At 38.0% G+C, this 15,923-nt stretch overlaps 1 protein-coding gene across 4 annotated transcripts in view; it reads left to right on the top strand.

The window, feature by feature from the left end:
- Window positions 1–15,923, top strand: part of Opa1 (optic atrophy 1 (autosomal dominant)) — a 79,593-nt gene that overhangs the window by 24,354 nt on the left and 39,316 nt on the right. For all 4 annotated transcript variants that reach the window (XM_005383200.2, XM_005383205.2, XM_005383201.2 and 1 more), the window contains 14 exons: window positions 237–290; window positions 2,758–2,862; window positions 4,454–4,540; window positions 5,381–5,494; window positions 8,833–8,913; window positions 9,037–9,111; window positions 9,419–9,490; window positions 9,574–9,673; window positions 9,993–10,123; window positions 12,383–12,455; window positions 12,569–12,641; window positions 13,535–13,650; window positions 14,472–14,536; window positions 15,364–15,440. In XM_005383200.2, coding sequence (XP_005383257.1) covers window positions 237–290; window positions 2,758–2,862; window positions 4,454–4,540; window positions 5,381–5,494; window positions 8,833–8,913; window positions 9,037–9,111; window positions 9,419–9,490; window positions 9,574–9,673; window positions 9,993–10,123; window positions 12,383–12,455; window positions 12,569–12,641; window positions 13,535–13,650; window positions 14,472–14,536; window positions 15,364–15,440 — 1,223 coding nt within the window. The remainder of the gene's footprint in view (window positions 1–236; window positions 291–2,757; window positions 2,863–4,453; window positions 4,541–5,380; window positions 5,495–8,832; window positions 8,914–9,036; window positions 9,112–9,418; window positions 9,491–9,573; window positions 9,674–9,992; window positions 10,124–12,382; window positions 12,456–12,568; window positions 12,642–13,534; window positions 13,651–14,471; window positions 14,537–15,363; window positions 15,441–15,923) is intronic.

Below are 15,923 nucleotides of genomic sequence, written 5' to 3'. Positions count from 1 at the left end.
AACACATCTTTCACAACAAATGATGGAAGTGGCAAAAGGAAAATTAGTCCATTTTAAGGTTTTTACTTCTTAAGATTTTGAGCTATTTTTATTAATCACATGATTTAAAATTTGTTGTTAAATCATGCAAATAAGGCCAGTAGTTTTTATTCTTAATACTTGCTTAAAATTTTTATTTACTGTACATTGTATATAAACCTAATTCTACTCAACTGAAATTTATTTTAAACATTTAGGTGTCAGACAAAGAGAAAATTGACCAACTTCAAGAAGAACTTCTGCATACTCAGGTAATTCAGATGAGTAAGAAAAACCAGGGACTTTACCTTAGTAGAGTCTAGCATAAGTTGGATGCTGTAAAAATTTATTTTTCAATAAAGCAAAATTGGTAATGGTTAATGATAGATCCTATTATGAATGCACACAAAACATAACTGAGAAATGAGGCAAAAGAAAGAACTAGCTAGAAGTATGGAGTTAACTCATTTATTTGTAAAACACTGTTTTGAGTGAATCTTGTCCTTCTGATTTTGACAGTAAACTGCTGTGCAAAAAGGGAGAAAGGTTTGTTCTTGTATAAACATCTGCTTGCATTTTTCCATTGATAGGGCAATTTTGAACACTTAAATTTCATTTGGACTTGATAGTCCAGAAGTCTATGGAGCAGTGGCAGCATATGAGAACTTATTAGACGTGCAAATTCTTGGCCCTATCCCAGACCTATTCAGCCAGAATCTCTGGGAGTGGAACCCAGCAAACTTGTGTTTTAAAAGCCCTTGACATAACTGTGATGTATCCCAAAGTGCAGAAGGTATTGTTGCAGTGCTGGCAAACTCTTTGGAGACGAGTGCCCCAGCTGCAACTCAGACCCTACTTCTTTATCACAGAGTGCTGGCGCTGCAATTAAACCTGAATACTGAGGGTTTAGTTTAGACAAAACAACTCATACATTAACATCTTTGGTCTTAAAAGAAAATACAACACATACACCATGAGTTCTCCACCGTTATTCTAGAGTTTTGGGGAACAGGGTGAGTGGAAGTTGACACTTGTACCAAAAAATGAAAATGTAGGCTCCCAACTAGATGCCACACTTAGATGCCACACTTTGCAAAGAAATGAGCCAGTGAAAATTCTACCACCCTTGTTTTCCGTTGATATCAGCCCTTTAGCTTGTGCAGCTATGGTTGTTCAGTTGTTACTCTCTGGGTTTTGACAACACTGTATGGAGAACTGATGATATAATAAAGCATGGAGTAATCTATGTATTCACCAGTGATACCCAGTAGAAGGAAATACGAAGCTCACAGGTGAAGCCTGAAATTTCACAGTAAAAGGGGTAAAAAGAAACAAGTGGAATTAATTTTAATAATTATTTTACTCACAGTATTCAAACATGTACTACACATAAGAATATTAATAAGGTATTTTATGCTTACAGCATGTTTTCATTCAAACCGGCCATATTTCAAGTGCTTAAGAGCTACATGCTATATTAGAGAGCAAAGATCTCTCAGAATTTTTAAACTATTACTAGATATCAATGAATAAACTATGTAAGAACATTTTTGAGTACAGTCTAGCCCATAATTCCACTTGTCTCATAATGTATAGTTCATACATATACAATATATATTAATATACGTATGTAATATATGTTATTTTCTTTAATTTGGCTTTAATTAGATATTCTCTGACACTAGGGCCATGATTTTCTTTTGTTTACTTTGGAAGACAGACTTTTCTGAGAAGTATTTTCCACTATGAATGTGTGATATAAGCTGTACGTAAATACTCTGCTGACTGTAGAGAACAGTGGTTCTTAATAGTTTTCTGTACCTGGTCAGTATTTGTAAAAGAACAGAAGATCGGAAGAGCAAAGGTCAATTGCAGGGGGCTGGGGATTTAGCTCAGCGGCACAGCGCCTGCCTGGCAAGCGCCAGATCGTGAGTTCTATTCCCGGTACCAGAAAACAAAACAAAACAAAACAAAAAGATCAATTGCAAAGGATCACATTTACTTGAGAAGAAAAGTATGTTGTTGAACAACCTACACTTTGACAAAATAACCTATCTAAATGAATTACTCTTCTTTAAAAACTTTTTATATCAGTATTTTAAATATTAATATATTTCTCCAGAAGTGGAAATTTAACAAAACTTGGAAAATTTGAGCCTTTGACTTAGACAGACTTTAAAAACTCTTCCTCCACCACACAAACTGGGCAGGCTAAAGATGGCCCTAGCACTAAGTTCCTAAGCTGTATAACCCCTGCCTCACAGGGTTTCTGTGAAAGCTAAGAGAATTAATGCGTGTGTCATACTTGCTCAGCATGCTAGCTTCTGTCATTTCACAGCACATCATCTTGAGTAAAACAAAATAATATATGCATGGAAATGATTTGAATTTTTGTTAAATGGCTCTGTAATGAAGGTTTAAAATTTTGATATAATAGGAAACATTGGTCCTTAAGGTATACCTTAGAACTTTAACTTCTTACTAATATTTCATATTTAAAGAATTTAATTTCTTCAGTGTAACGAGTGAAGAATTTTTCAAGTTGATAAATTATGATCCAAAATTGCAATGAATTTCACTTTATAGAAAATATTATTCTTCATAGAAGCTTTTAAAGTAATAATTCATTTTAGATAGTTGGGTGATGTGGCTTAAGAATTTTAGAGGGTTTTAATTAAGACAGTGTTATTTATTAACCCACCTTTGTTTTAAATGGTTGTGTGTTTTACTTTGTTGCAGTTAAAGTATCAGAGAATCCTGGAACGTTTAGAAAAGGAGAACAAAGAATTGAGAAAACTAGTACTGCAGAAAGATGATAAAGGCATCCATCATAGAAAGCTTAAGGTATTTTTAACTTATTCTCAGAACCTGGACACTTAACAGTGATACTAGTTTTTAAGAAACTATAAAGTGTTTTATTCTTTATTTCTAACCTAGTGTCAGCATTTCACAAATTGTAGTCTCCAGAGATTTGCTTTATATTGTGGTGTGTAGCATCCTCATAAATCTGCCTATTTTAAGAGTAGTTTCTTCAGGTTTAATTTATTTTTCTGAAATACTTATTTTATCCTTAGGTTTACTTCTACATCTATAAAGTTAGAATTGTTCAATGGACATTTAACTATGACCCATTATCATTGATAAGTGTGCCATCCTGCCCAGCTAATAAATTAAACCTTATTACTCCCCACCAAGCCAATCCACGTGTGTTAAAGTAGTTGTTTTAACTTAAATCTCATAAACAGAACCTCCTAATAAATAAACGTGATTTACTCCAGCATCGCCAAATAGCAGTAAATCATGGCACTTACTTTCTGTAGCCAGTGGCCAAAGATAGAGCCTAATGTAACCAACATCCTTTAACAGTTCTGAGTCTAAGTCATGACTATACACAACAAACAACGAGCACTTTATTTACAAGTGGCACCTCCCAGTTGAGGAAAGTTATGCCCAAGAGTCACCATATGTAGGAATTTACCTCAGAAAACAGTATTTGCTCTCATAAAATGCGATGATCATGAAAATTTTTTTGCTTATTTTTAGGTTTGCCACTTCATTACATCTAGACATTAAGAGAGGAGAGGAACTCTTACCTTTTACCTTGTCATTAAATCTTGTCCTTAATTAAGTTGAGCATGTTGGCACTACTTACGATGCCAGCACTCTGGGAGGATGAGGCAGGAGGAACACAAGCCAAGCCCAACCTGAGCAACTAAGCAACACCCTACCTCAAAATAAAAGTGTAAGAAAGGCTGGGAAGCTTATCCTTAGTTATTAAATGTTTGACGGTTACCCTTTTCCCAGGCCTGTTTGTTTATTTGTCCAGCGGATATCTTACTTGACACTTGTTATATGCAAGGCACTGTGCTCAGCCCTGGTCCACAGAAAGAACCGGTCCAGGCTGTCCGTCCCTGGTGCTGGCCTGTGGTAGCCTGCCCAGCCAGCAGAGGCCGTTTCATCACTCCTGCTGCTTCAGCAGGGTTTTTCCGGTTGCCCTTTTTGCGTTCTCTAGCTGAGGGACTCACTTGCACATGTTCTCTGCCCTCTCTCCTTGTCACACACACAGCCCACACTTGGCAAAGGTAATTCCTTGTCACTTGGTCACCTGATCGCTTATTTGGCCTTTTTCGTGCTTATGCTTTCCTCTGTTGAAATGTAAAATTCACTTGTCAGGGTTAATAACTCCGCTCCGCTCCCATTTAGTTAGAAGGTTAGGAAATCCTACATTCAGGCACTTCATTTAATCATTTTACTTCAAAATAAACTGAAGAAGAAATGGAACTTTACTTTGTTCTCTGTCAGTTTTTACTATGGAGATGTATCTATATACAGTATTTGGAGAAAGCAATATAATGATTATGAAAAAACAATTTGAATGTATCAACTTTTTCCTCTTGTAGTTTTTAATCTTAATATTGTTTTTTAAAACTTACAGAAATCTTTGATTGATATGTATTCTGAAGTTCTTGATGTTCTGTCTGATTATGATGCAAGTTATAATACACAAGATCATCTACCACGGGTAAGTGAAAAAGCAGCAGACAGTGAACTTGATCATAGAAAAAAAAAATCACACTAACTTATCAAAAGTAACATATATATACACACACACACACATTAATTATACACACGCACATACGTAAACAGACAGATACAGACAGGTATATTTTTTGCCTATATAATTTCATTTGTGTGTTCTGGGTGATGTCTTCAGCATGGAGTGTTATTTGACTCTTTGTTTTGGCCCATATAAATATAAGTAAATATAAATGTCCTGTAGCCATGTATTCCTTACATTTATGTGTTATAAGGGAAGGCTGTCAGATATGTGGTATTATAAATTTATTATAGTTATAATATTAAAATAGCTGAATAATGAATTAAATTAAGGATATGAGTGAAATTTATCCTACTAGAATGGAAAATGTGTTTGTAAAGAATAAAGTAGCTATGGAAAAGATTTGTGGAAAGTTAGTAATCTGATCTTAGAAATAGTGATTTTATTTTATTTTATTTTATTTTTGGTTTTTCTCTGGTACCGGGAACCGAACTCACGACCTTGCGCTTGCCAGGCAGGCGCTTTGCCGCTGAGCTAAATCCCCAGCCCCAGAAATAGTGATTTTAATTAGCACACTTTTTAAAAATAAAAGTTTGACCATAAATAATGGTTTCAATTAATGTTTGCTCCTTGTATTGTCAGTGTGCCTACCATTTGAGCCATTTTTTCATGGATTTTTCAGAAATCAATTTTATATGTAAACATTTTAAGATACTAAAAACCACAGAGCAGCATTCCAAATCTATTTAAATTTAACTGGGTGTCAGAAAAATAACGAATAACTATTATTTGTTGCGTGGTAAGGTCGTTGTGGTTGGAGATCAGAGTGCCGGGAAAACGAGTGTGTTGGAAATGATTGCCCAGGCACGAATATTCCCAAGAGGCTCTGGGGAGATGATGACGCGCTCTCCGGTGAAGGTGAGTAAAGGCCGCTGGAGTGAAGGATGGCCATGGAGGAATGCCCCTCTGGGAGACTACTCGCTCTGTGGAAACAAAGACTTTTAGCCGAAGAAAGACTTCTCGTACAGTGTCTGGAACCATCCTCGGGGTAGAATCTGTAGGAGGCACAGCAGGCCGTGCCTGTGGCAGGAGTGAGTGAGGGGAGAGCGGTGGTCAGGCCATACTGAGCCATGGGGAGGCCTCAGATTGTGTTCTGAGGCAGAGGAAGAGAATGAGAGTATAGGAAGTGGGGCCAGAGAATGGAGGTAATTTTCTAGTTTTATTCTTTAAAACAGAGCAATGAAATAAAGCAATAACCACTGAAATATTGTGAGTTAAGGGACAATTTTCAACAGTTACATGCCAATTTCAGTGACTCAGTAAAGGGAGGAAGTAATGTGAGCTAAGGCACCACTGTAAGAGCAGTGCAATGAGGGAGGCTGGAACTCGCTGTGTGCGCAGTCTGTACCGAGAAGCACTAGCTGGTCTTCCAAGGTCCCTGGAGAAAGTAAATGGCTGTAGTCTTCCATAACTTACTGAGCTCTTTATATCTGCCAGCATTATTCTAGGCAATGTGGCAAACACACACACACACACAAAAAGGTCTTGCTGTAACAGAGAACATGCTCCAGAGGAGGAAGACAGACGACAAACAGTAAATAACTATATATTTTATAGAAGATGAGCAATATTATTCACCTTGTAAAGAAAAAAATTGGAGCCAGGCAAATGGAAAGGAGTGCCAGGGTGCTTGCCGGTACCGGTAGTTGCAGTGAGAAGATGATATTTACACCAAGATTTGCAGTGAGCGAAGGAACTGGTTCTGTTGCTTCCGAGTGCAGTCGTGTGCCAAGCAAAGCGAACGGCTAGTACGCAGCCTTCAGGCAGAGGAGGGCTGCCATGTTCAAGGGGTAGTGTAGAAGCCAGTGTCACTAGACCAGAATGAAAAGTTGTAAGTGATGGTTGCAGAAGGATCCTGGAAGGCAGGGAGAAGCAGATTTTAGTACCTTGCAGGCCATTGTTCGGACTGTGGCTTTTATTTTTAGTAAAGTAAGAGTAGCGTTTTGAGCAGAATAACATCTTCTGTTAAATGGCTCTGACTGTTGTGTTGAAGATAGACGTAGGCAAAGTGGAATCACAGACCAGGTGGGAGGCTATTGTGTCAACCAGATGATACTTGGAAAAGGGAAGTAGTAAAGGCAGTAAGAAATACATTCTGGATCCCCTTGGGAGTAGGATTACAAGGATTTCCTGCCACATTTGATAGGGACAAAGAGAGTGTATGCTTGTAATCAAAGAAGCTTTGAGCCTGAACAAATTAAAGGCTGGAAAGTGATCTGGGCTGCAGACATACCTCTACTAACAATAGTATTTAGAGCCATGACCTTACAGGGTAAGATCTTCAAAGCAGTAAGTAAGATAGAGCAGACATAGAACCAGAATTGCATCCTGCAGTTTCCCAACATTGTGGGGTTGGAGGAGAAGATACACCAAAGGAGTGTGTGAAGGACCAGCCAGTGCCGTAGGTGGAGATCCAGAGCCGCACAGGGTGCTAGGAGTCAGGTGGAGAAAACACTGAGGAGGAAATGATCAGTGAGGTCAAATGCTGCTGTGTGGGGAGGAGGATGGAGATTGAGAAGCAGCTGTTCAGGTTACCAGTGAAGCCAAGGATGTGGAGTGTGTAGTTTTCTGACTGCTTCTGTGAAAGGAGCCAAATTACAGGCTGCTAAGTACAGAGAAAGGAAAGAGGATTGAGGGTTGAGGCAGGAGGAAAAAGTGTGGTTTTTCTCTAGAGATTGTGATGACTCTAGTAGTGCGTTGATGAAGTCAGGTGATACTAGGGTTGCCGAGTTGGATTGAAGTCTCCAGTAATCTGTGTGGACATAAATTTAAAGTGAGTCTGTGTCCTTGGGCTTTGTGTTTTTTAGGGGTTCTTTTCTATCATATTCAGTTGATGGGGTTCGTTATACAGGAATTAAAGAATTGGAAAAGTGAAATCACCAAGAATTATGGCCAGAATAGCAGTAGAAAATAAGACAATGAAGCTGATGTGAAAATCTTCAAGAAGTGAAGTCTGTTTGTAAGTGCAGCAGAAAGTGTTGGGCAGTCTAGCATTATTCGCATGCGGTATGACCCTGGTTCCTTCATTCCTGGTCTCTGGCCAGTAGTCTGCTTGTGATTCCCAGGGCTTAGCCTCTTCAGCTGACCCTCATCACCATATTTTTGTCTCTCCAGAGCACTGAAATTGGCAAAATATGGACCAGGAATTTCCACCTCCTCAGCTGCTTTTTTCTTGGTTTCTTAACATTCACATTAAAGGAACTAAAGGAAAGTGATGCACGGATGTAGAGCTTAGCTTTGGAGGTTAACATCTGCAGTTCATTTTTCTCCGGGATTTTGCTCCTATAGTCAGAGCAGCTGGATTAACCTGAATCCTGGTTTTAGGTTATTCAACCCAGGGAACTTTTAAGCTTTCCCTTGGACCTCTCCCCTGTGCCAAAGACCACCAAGTGCCCTGATGGATAATTACTGCAGGGAAATTCCCAGATCCTTGGAGATTCTGGCCTCTTAGTCCAGGCTGCCACGGTTGCTAGCCAGTTTAGCTAATCTCAGTGGAAGGAATTGTATTTTTAAAGTAAAATAGTACACTTATAGAGAAGCTTAAAAAGTTACAGTTGAAAAATTAAGGAATGGAAAGTTGAGGAGCACTCGTGAACCTGCTGTGGATATATGTTAAATATTCTTGCCCAAATGCCACTCGTTGGGGGAAGTCTGCTTTAGCTCCTTATTACCGTGCTGTTCTCTGCTGCAGTGCCCAAGGTTTTGCTGCACTGTTTTTGGGTCTTTGTGTATTTGTTCTGGTAATGTGTGAGTTCTAGAGACAGTCAACAATGTTTCTCCATCTGCAGTACTGGACAGGTAGTGTCAGTATTTATAGATGCTGAACCAATTGTCCCCTGGTAGATATGCTCTTGATGTTAGGTGCAAAATTGTCTTCCATTTTTCAAGTTTTAGAGTAATGCTTTTACGAGTGGGACTGTATATAACATTGACTAGGGAAATACAAGACTGTAGAACTTTTGATCTAAAAGATATAAAATAGCCAGCAGTCTTGTTGGGAAATCACAGCATGTGTGATGGGTGGATGAGATTCTAGAACTACCATGCTGACAGCTGTAGTAGATGCTGCTGAAGTGTATTGTGAGGGTCTGTCAGACCTGTGCAAGGCAGTGGCCAGATCCAGACCTTGGTAGTGCTGTAGAAATTAATGTTGATTGTAAATGTGTTGTTACATGTTAGTTGTTTTTTAATTTCAGGTGACTCTGAGTGAAGGTCCTCACCACGTGGCCTTATTTAAAGACAGTTCCCGGGAGTTTGACCTTACCAAAGAGGAGGACGTAAGTGGAATTTATCCAGGGTTTGTATGTGTAACATTATCATCCCTGTGAGTTTATAAGACAATGAAATGAAATGTTTGCAAACTAAGATTTTCATATGCTTTTGTTGCTTTCCATTAACAGCTTGCAGCATTAAGACATGAAATAGAACTCCGAATGAGGAAAAATGTGAAAGAAGGTTGTACTGTTAGCCCTGAGGTAAGAGTTGCAAGTCATTTCAACATTTTGCTACAGGAATGCAGTGTTTATAGTTTCAAATAAATGGTGAGATTGGTATCAGTGTTTAGATTACAGCCATTCTAAGACACACAGTTTTTTAAAAATGTTCCAAATAGTGTATCATTTTATGCATAATTTTCTAGAACAATGATTTTAGAATCAAAAATACAAATTTTTTCTGAGTGCCATACCTTAATGGAGAGATAAGGAATTTTCAGAATGTATATCACCAAAATTTTTTAATGAACTCCCCAAAACCTGGTATTATTTTTTTCTTCCTGAATAGACGATATCATTGAATGTAAAAGGCCCTGGACTCCAGAGAATGGTGCTAGTTGATTTACCAGGTGTGATTAATGTAAGTATATACAAAACGTGAATTTTATTTTATTTCTATCGCGGAAAACACTTATAATGACATTTAAAACCTTTTTCTTCAAGACTGTGACATCAGGCATGGCTCCCGACACTAAAGAAACTATTTTCAGTATCAGCAAAGCTTACATGCAGAACCCTAATGCCATCATACTCTGTATTCAAGGTAAATTACATAAAAGATTTTGGATATCCTGATATGCTTCCCCAGCTTTGTTTAAATAATGCTTGTTACGTAGACATACAAGACCAGTGCTTTTTACCATTTTTCCTTGTTCATTTTATTAGTACAATAAATAGAATTGAAATAGGGGATATTTTAATAATTTTCCCCTTAGGCATCAAAGAAATTTTTATTGGCTGGAATTTCCTTTCATAAACAAGTGAATAGATTAATAAAATGTTTATTGCTATGATGTAGACATAGGTATAGGTTTTACTAAGTTTTTAAATTATTACAGTTTCATCTTTCAATTTTTTTTCAGATGGCTCTGTGGATGCTGAACGCAGTATTGTTACGGACTTGGTCAGTCAAATGGATCCTCATGGAAGAAGGACCATATTTGTTTTGACCAAAGTTGACTTGGCAGAAAAAAATGTAGCTAGCCCAAGCAGGGTAAGGCCAGGTTCTTATTATGAGAACAGATTCTTTGTGCAAGCTCCAGCTGTGACAGGAATTACGTAAAAAGAATAATACTAAGTGTATATACTGACCTAAAGTTATTGACTCCATTTGTTTTGCTTCCTTCTTTCTTCCTTCAGTTGGTATATATAAAATAGTGCTAGCATGATGGTTTCATTCTCTAAGCAAGACTGTGTAACAGGTTGTTATGGTAGCACAAAAGGCATTGCACTGGGAGGTAGGCCCAAACATTCTTATCCATGTTCTTCCACCAACTTGCTCCATGTTCTTGGGCAGCCTAGTCATTTTCCTGAATTTAGTCCCAGAGTACAATTCATTAGTCTGGTTGACTAGATTAGATCTAAGGTCATTGTTATTACTGAAATTCTGTGAATTCTTTACATAGTATTCAGTGTCCTCTATCTGTAGTTTTATAATTACATCCCTGAAATCTCTAGCAACTTTCCTTCTTCCTCCTTCTTTAACAAGGAAAGAGTCTTATTGCAAGGTAGTATTGCATGTAAGTCTTATTAGGGTGCAGGTCTTGACTTAAAATGTGCTCTCTACTTAATTGTAAAGGCTTAAGGTGATGGTTAAGGGATAGAATATATAGCCAGGTTGCTTAGTTTCAGCTCCTGACCCTACCATTTGCTAGCTATGTCATCTTGGATAGTTTGTTTAACTTTGCAGTACTTTAGACTTCCCCATCTGGTAGAAGCAGATATTAGTGGTACTCTCTCATAGGTTGTAAAGGTATAGTGAGCTAGGTAAATATTGTAAATTGATTGAAATGATGCTTGGCACAAGTGTTGTATATATAATGGCTATCATCTCTTAGTATTGTCGTATCGTTATCTCCCATAGAACAACTTGGGACATTAGGTACCCATCCCTCCTGCTACTGTGTAGAAGGTCTCTCTTTCCCACTTACACTTTCTGGGACTATGCCTGTGTCAGAGATCTCCCAGACAGGGCAACCTAGATTCATTGATTTCCTGTGAGTTGGACATATCTGGCTTGCCTGGGTCACACTTACCTAATGAAGAGGAATTGTCTTAGGCCATATATAACATAGTTAATGTATGTAAAATAAGTGCACATCGAGACTCAGCACCTAAGGCTTTTATCAGAAGCTGCTTAGGTCAGCATCATATTTATTGTATGAAAATTCCAGACTCCCAAAAGAAAAGCGATGTTCAGCATGAGACACATTGCTTGCACAATGAGCCACTGTTTAGGGAAAGTTTTATGTCAGTGAAGGCAGTTGTTTCCAGTTAAGTTTCCAGATACCAGGCAGAGGCAGGCGGGGCTTTTTAAGGGGCCTCAGGCCTGCTGCTGTGTTAGCTCTTTCCTTCCTGTTCTCCATGGCTTCTGCTTGCCTTGCTTTTAAGGGTGAGGCCTGCGATGGGGGAGTGGTCCTGAAGTAAAGGAGGGCAAAGTGGGCTCCCTTTCTCCCTATTCCTTTCATTGCTTTCTCCTCTTCTCTGTTCTTTCTGCTCTTTGAACTTCATTTGAAACACAGGCTTTTTAATCTCAAAGGTTCAGCATTCATGTGGATGGTAACTCGTCTTAAAGGAGGGATTCTTACTCCAGGATTGATCTCAGTGTGTCTCAGGGTAGAAACTTTTACATCATGTGTAGCTGAATGTACATCTCTGCACTTTTCAGGGTATAGAGTCTGGTTTTTTGCATACTCCGGAAAAGAATTTTGACCATAAAAAAATTGAGAATCAGTGGATCCAAGTATTAGAATGGGAAATGGGGGCAGACAGAATAACAACAGTCAGTCCAACTTGATTAGAATTAGATATTTGAAGAAATTATGGGGCTATAATAATAAAAGCTGACATTTACTGAGTGTTTCTCCGTGGCTGGCACTGTGCTGAGTATCTCATAATCTCAGCAACCTTTCTGAAAATGTTACGTCACTTACTTCAGGCCCTGTAGCTAATGAGTGGCAGAGCAAGTGTTCGGACTATAGACTCTGACTCCAAAACACTACCCATCGCACCAGGTTTTCATTTTGGTACACATACCTTAATGAGACATTTTCAGTGTAGTAAAATTACATGTATTTATCTTTCCTCAAATAGCAGCTGAAGTGTACGTCAATGCTGTTGCATAGGTTTATATATTTTGATAAATATATATATGTATAGTGACCTTGGGTTTTTTACTTTTTGAGTAATAATATTCTTTTAAAATTTACGTAAGCATATATCTCACATTTATTTTTCCCACTTTCTAAAATAGATTCAACAAATAATTGAAGGAAAGCTATTTCCAATGAAGGCTCTAGGTTATTTTGCTGTTGTAACAGGAAAAGGTATGCAAAACTGGGTTATTATAGTTTAGTTTTAGAGGGGATTTTTTGTTTTTCATTTTTACTTTGAGAAAATATATTTTCTTGGTGAAAATTTTGTTGTTGTCTTTCTGTAGGAAATAGCTCTGAAAGCATTGAAGCAATAAGAGAATATGAGGAGGAATTTTTTCAGAATTCAAAACTCCTAAAGTAGGTATCCTGTTAAAATATTTAAAGATTTTAAAGATTTTACAATGAGACAGTAACTTAAATTGAACTGTGTTCACTTAAAAGCTCATGTTTTGTAACTGTTAGTTTAACATTGAATAGTGGTCTGTATCTGATAAGCAGGTCTCAGCTGCTTTTCAGCAGGATTAGAATCAATTTATCACACCTCCTGCATGTGCAGCATATGAGCAAGATAAACTGCCCGGACACGTGAACATGGGGACATAGCATGCACTTATTTAACAAGTGATTTTTTTAAAAATTAACACTTTATTTTTAGAATATGTCTATACATTTCTTACAGTATTAGGGAAGGTTAAAATAGAGGGTGTCAAAGGAAATATCCCTAAATCAATATTGATAGAAATTGACAGAAAATAAGGTATTAACCAAAAAGCAAAAAGGAGGAGCCAAAGAGCAACTGAATTACACTAAAATGTTTTATGTAGAACATCTCTGGAAATAGAGAAGTGTATTTACCTGTAGATCAGTATAGTAAATCAAAATAGTTCTTGCAAACGTAGTCTGGGAAATTATATATTCAGAAGACACACTGACAAGCCTGTGGAACTGTAGTGACGAGTCCTGTGTGGTAATGAAACTTTAAAATAGTTAATATTCAATACAATTCTAAATTCATTTCCTCAGTCATAGCAGTCACACATTTCACGGGCTCAGTAACCCATGTGGCTGGTAGTTACCTTATTAGACAGCTCAGACATGGAACATTCTCTTCATCCTGGAGCGTTTCACTTCAGGGTGTTGGTACAAAAGATGTAAGTAACTGTTCCCATTATCACAAGGGCACTCACACTTGGTGGTAATGTTATTGTCCCTTTATGACTTTAATATATTTTAACTTTTTAAAAACGTAGAACCAGTATGCTGAAGGCACACCAGGTGACGACAAGAAACTTAAGCCTCGCTGTGTCAGACTGCTTTTGGAAAATGGTGCGAGAGTCAGTTGAACAACAGGCTGACAGTTTCAAGGGTAAGTTGAAGTTTAAAATAAGCAAACAAATTTAGACATTTCATTAGCTGGAAATCTTTAGTATCCATCCGATTTTTCATTCTCTTTAGAAGTTGTTTAGTATTTGATTTACTATTAGGCAATCTGTAGAAAATGGAAAAATGAAACCCTTCCATTAGACAAGAACAAGATTTTCTCTTTCAGAGGGAACATTGCTAGGAGCACATTGCAGCATTCAAGAGCACATTACAGTGCTGTGTGCAGGGAAGATTAGCAAACTACAGAGAACATGGGCTCCTTTTTTAGGAAGGATAGAAGGAGCTCCTGGGAAGCAGAGCACCTGGGAAGTACCCTAGGAAGCGCCACACTGCCCCCGACTGCTCCCCACACTGCCCTCACCAGGCTTTGCTTCTGTGATGTCATCTGATGAGAATGCACCCTCTTTCCGGTTCCATGTGGAAAGCTTGCTTGCTTGTCCCACGTAGCACCTAGTCTTATTTTTATTCCTGTTTGACAGTAGAGAAAACAGGTGCAAAGTAACTTACACAGCCAGAGTCATACAGCAGGGAGATGTGAATCTCAGCAGTATCTTACGTCTCCACAGTCCGTTCCTCGTGCTTAGCTGCTGGGGCTGTGGATTTGTGAAATGAAACTGGAGAAACTAGAATCAAGACTAGCTGTTGCAATGATGAAATTCTGAGGTTTTGAGAGCCCAGAGTACTAAGAAGCTATAGGAGCACCCTCAGAAATCTAGTTAATACAGAAGATAGGCAAGATAGCCATTAACCACCATATCTGGAAAGAAAAAACCATTAAACTTGAACTTTTTTTTGCTTCTTTAGCAACGCGTTTTAACCTTGAAACTGAGTGGAAGAATAACTATCCTCGCCTACGAGAACTTGACCGGGTAGGTAATATTTGAATACCTCATATATTTTGTATATGTCTTAATTACTGAATGCTAATAAAATTGATGTTGATGACAGAAATATGTTAACCTGAAATTGCTTTGGCATTGACCAGAAGTACTCAGGAACATTTATATCTTGTATAGTAATTTAAATTGTTTATTAAGGAATATTGTAAGGCAAGTAGGAAGCATAAGCTGTCAGAAGTAGTATTTAAAATATTTTCTGAGAAGGTAAGGAATATTCTTTAAAGATCATAGAATTAATGTATTTACATGATCTACTTTTTTATTTATTGCATTGCCTTCTCAGCGTTGACTTTGCAGAAGTGGGGCCGGGGATATAGTTCGGTGGCATAAGCACTTACCTGGCAAGCCTGAGGTCATGAGTTCAATTCCCGGTACCAAAAAAAATACTTTGCCGAAGTGTACTCTTAATTTAAATATTGTTGTTCCTTGATTTTAAAGTGCCAGTAGTTACAAAACCCAGCATTAATTTACTGTTTACGTAGACTACAGTGAGTGTGTGCTGGTACTGTCACATAACAGTTTGTGGGAATCTTACATGAACAAATACTATGCAGAAAATAGCGTTCAGAGTTGAGCAAGGTGGACATTTGCGTCAGTGTCTCTGACTTTATCTGGGTAATGATATTCCTGAAAGAGAGATTCTAAGATCATTTTTGTACATTCTGCATGTTCAGACCTATGCCTAGCTGATCCACCTGTCAGAGATTTCCTTTTGGTTATCTCTTAAAATCATGACAGAGCAAATTTACTACTGTTTTCTTATGAAAATTTTACTTCTTTCTATCTATATTGCCCAGAATGAACTGTTTGAAAAAGCTAAAAATGAGATCCTTGATGAAGTTATCAGTCTGAGCCAGGTTACACCAAAACATTGGTGAGTATTTGACTTTGCTACTGTCCCTGTCTCAACCACTTTATATATGAGTTACAATGAAATACTCAAACTGAAATTGATAGAAACTTAAAATGAAGGGGCTGGGGATTTAGCTCAGCAGCAAAAGCGCCTGCCTGGCAAGCGCAAGGTCGTGAGTTCGGTTCCCAGTACCGGAGAAAAACCAAAAAAAAAGAAACTTAAATTGATAGAATAGTGATTTTTTTTGCCATGGGTCAACCCTAAAAGTAGGCAAAAGATAAAAGCATGTCTATTTACAAAATAGCTGTTATTGTAGCCTAGCCAACTGAATTCCTGGAAGATAGCCATCTTGTCACTCTCTTTTTGCTGGGACAAGTACGCAATACCTACAACTTGAAGGAGTAGAGGTTTGCTTTGGCCCACAGGTTCGTAAATCTCAGTCCATGGTTGGCAGGCTGCAATGTGGAAATGGCGTGGTGGGAGGGTCTGCCATGGAGGAGAGCT

Source organism: Chinchilla lanigera, unplaced genomic scaffold, assembly GCF_000276665.1.
Source record: "Chinchilla lanigera isolate Chin_1 unplaced genomic scaffold, ChiLan1.0 scaffold00019, whole genome shotgun sequence".
Lineage (NCBI taxonomy): Eukaryota > Metazoa > Chordata > Mammalia > Rodentia > Chinchillidae > Chinchilla > Chinchilla lanigera.
The sequence above is the reverse complement of the archived record's forward strand: the minus strand, read 5'-3'. Positions and strand labels throughout refer to the sequence as shown.